The sequence below is a fragment of the Vicia villosa genome, unplaced genomic scaffold (assembly GCF_029867415.1).
Source record: "Vicia villosa cultivar HV-30 ecotype Madison, WI unplaced genomic scaffold, Vvil1.0 ctg.001682F_1_1, whole genome shotgun sequence".
NCBI lineage: Eukaryota > Viridiplantae > Streptophyta > Magnoliopsida > Fabales > Fabaceae > Vicia > Vicia villosa.
This window is the reverse complement of record NW_026705697.1, coordinates 255,022-258,296: the sequence shown is the minus strand read 5'-3', so window position 1 is coordinate 258,296 and position 3,275 is coordinate 255,022. Positions and strand designations below refer to the sequence as shown.

Genomic DNA, 3,275 nt, shown 5'->3' with positions numbered 1-3,275 from the left:
AGAAAGTAGTACACTTGCTACTTTTCCGATCAAGTTTTTGGCGCCGTTGCCGGGGATTGCCAAAATATAAGTTAAATTATAATTCAATTGAATTTTTGTTGCTCTGCAACTAAAATTATATTTTGTTTTTCTATTTGCTCAACACTAATAATTGTCTAATCTTTTTATGCGAGGTAAGGCCTTAGCAGAATTTCTTTTTGACGCAGAGCCAGAACGATCGTTACAAGCTAGACTTCGGAAAGCAAAACGAGAAAGACTGGAAGCTATAAAAGAGAATCAGACACCTTCGGAATCTGATAGAGACAAGACTTTTTCTATTCATTCAGAGCATTCAGATTCGGAAGCTGAAACAATGGCATCTCTCGTAGAAAGATTGTTAGGTGATTATGGTGGAGCAAATGCACCAACCGGCCGGATGACGATTGTGAATCAACCGGTCGATGTCGCTCACTTTTAGTTGCACCCAGCAACGATACGACAACTTGAAAAGAAACCTTTCTCAGGAAGAATCACTTAAGATGCAAACAAACACTTGCAGAGGTTTCTTACTATGACAACGTAGTTAAAAATAGAGGGGCATTCTGAAGAGGCGAAGAAATTGGTAATGTTTCCATTCACTTTGTCAGATGATGCTGAAGAGTGGTTTTACTCTTTGCCTGCTGGAAGTATCACAACTTGGCAACAAATGGAGACAACGTTTCTAAATGAGTATTTTCCTACTTCTGTGTATATCCGCAAGAGATATGACATAGTTAATTTTAAACAGAAGGAAGGAGAATCACTTGGAGATGCATATAAAAGGTTCAAGCGGTTGTTAGTTGCATGCCCGACTCATAACATGGATGTAACTGAACAAATGCAGAACTTTGTTAATGGTCTGAAGTTGAAAACTATGGAACTAATTTACACAGCTGCCGATGGTTCAACAAATTTTAAAACAGCCACGGAGATAAAGAAGATCATAGATGCTATTGCGGCAAGTGAACATTTAGAGCTGTATGACCGCAGTGTTAATCAACCGGAGGGGTTGGTTGATTTGAAGCTGTCAAATCAAGTTGTGAAAATGGAAGATCAGATTGCAGCTGAAGTTGAGCGCAGATTGAAACAAATGGCACTTGAAAAGCAAATTGTTGCATAGGTTCAACCAGCTCAGCCGATTCAAGCGGTAAATTGTGAAATATGTGGAGGACCTCACTTTGCCATGCATTGTGTGGTAACAGCACAACAGGTTGAGGAAATTAATTTTTTGAAGCAGAACAATCCCTACTCCAACACTTATAATCCAGGATGGAAAAATCATCTTAATTTTTCCTGGAAAGATCAACAAGGAAATGTTCCTAAACAAGGGCCTACTCCATATCAAGGTTTACCACAACAACAAAAATATCGGCCACCACCACAACAACCATATCAACAACCATATTAATAACCTCATCAACAATTTCAGCAACAAGGACAAAGAAAAGCAGATTGGGAGATTGCCATTGAAAAAATGGCCGCTCAGAGCTCTCAATTCCAAGAAGAAACAAGGAGTAATTTTCGGAACACAGGTGCATCGATTAAGAATCTTGAAATTCAGATGAGTCAAATAGCACAATAACTAGCAAGTCCTCAACAACCTGGTGCTCTACCTAGTGCAACAATTCCAAATCCCAAAGATCACAATAATGTGAGTGCCATAATCACTAGAAGTGGTAAAGCAAAAGAAGCTATGAAGGAAAGTGCCGAAGGAGAAGAGCCATTATTGGAAGTTGATCTAGAAATAAAAGAGAATGAGGTAGAAGCTGAAGATTTGGTTGTGTCGGAACATGTGACGAAAGAGAAGGAGGTTGAGCCAAAACCCACCATTAAACTTCCTTTCCCTAAAAGAAATAAGAAGAAGGGGCAGCATGAGAAAAATTTTGAAAAATTCTTGGAGATGTTCAAAAAGCTCGAGTTAAACATTCCATTCTTGGAGGCATTGGAGCAAATGCCTACATATGCCAAATTCATGAAGGACATCATCTTAAAGAAAAGAACCATCGATCGTGACCCTATTATTCTAACTGAAACTTGTAGTGCTATTTTGCAGAGTATGAAGATCCCGGTGAAAAAGAAGGACCAAGGTTCCGTGACTATCCCTAGCACATTTGGGGATCGGTCCTTCAAGAAAGCTCTTATCGATTTAGGAGCAAGTGTGAGTCTTATGTCGCTGTCTATTTACAAAAGGCTAGGAATTGGTAAAGTGCAAGATACAAGGATGACACTCCAATTTGCCGATCACTCAGTAAAGAGACCTTACGGGATAGTAGAAGATGTGCTTGTAAAGATTGATAAGTTTGTGTTCCCGATGGATTTTGTCATCTTAGAGATGCCGGAGGATGAAGAGATTCCGATAATTTTGGGAAGACCATTCTTAGAGACTGGAAGATGTTTGATAGATATAGAAGAAGGCACAATGACTCTGAAGGTATATGATGAGGAGTTAAAAATTGATGTTCGAAACACTATGAAGTATAAGGATGATGTTGCAACCAGTCAACATATTGAGGTAATTGATCAAATTGTTATTAATGCACATGCTTTGAAGTCACAACAATTACCTTTAGAGAGGGTGTTGAGTCTATCAATTTTTGATGAAACGGAAGTGGTTGACGAAAAAGAAATGGAAGTAATAGCAATGATGGGAGCGATACCAACTTTTAAAGGCTCTCGACAAAACCGATGGGAGGATCTAAGGCAACCTTTAATGGAGGAGAAGAAAGATGAACCAAAAAAGGGGGCTGAATTGAAACAACTTCCGGAAAACCTCAAATATGTCTTCCTAGACACCGAAAGTAAATGCCCGACTATAATAAGTTCCCACCTTGAAGTTTTCCAAGAAAACAAGCTTGTCAAACTTCTGAAGAAACATTAAAGTGCCATGGGATGGTCGATTGAAGATTTGAAAGGAATTAGTCCTACGGTTTGCATGCACAAAATTCTCATGGAAGATGATCAAAAACCGGTAGTACAACCCCAAAGGCGGCTAAATCCCGCGATGAAAAAAGTGGTCAGAAAAGAAGTTGTGAAACTATTAGATGCGGGGATGATTTATCCTATATCTGATAGTGCTTGGGTGAGCCCTATTCATGTAGTACCAAAAAAGGAGGAACTACAGTGATTAAAAATGAAAAAAATGAATTAATCCCTACAAGGACGGTCACTGGATGGAGAGTCTGTATAGATTATAGAAGGTTGAATCTGGCTACAAGGAAGGATCACTTATCGTTACCTTTCATTGATTAGATGCTGGA

At 39.0% G+C, this 3,275-nt stretch overlaps 1 protein-coding gene across 1 annotated transcript; it reads left to right on the top strand.

The window, feature by feature from the left end:
* The first annotated feature begins 1,711 nt into the window (after positions 1 to 1,711).
* Positions 1,712 to 2,896, top strand: LOC131636270 (uncharacterized). Its single transcript, XM_058906901.1, has one exon. The coding sequence runs from the start codon at positions 1,712 to 1,714 to the stop codon at positions 2,894 to 2,896; it is 1,185 nt and encodes a 394-aa protein (XP_058762884.1).
* The last annotated feature ends 379 nt before the right edge of the window (positions 2,897 to 3,275 follow it).

Coding starts and splice junctions, on each gene's coding strand:
- LOC131636270 (XM_058906901.1), top strand. CDS start 1,712: ATGAAGGAAAGTGCCGAAGGAGAAGAGCCATTATTGGAAGTTGATCTA.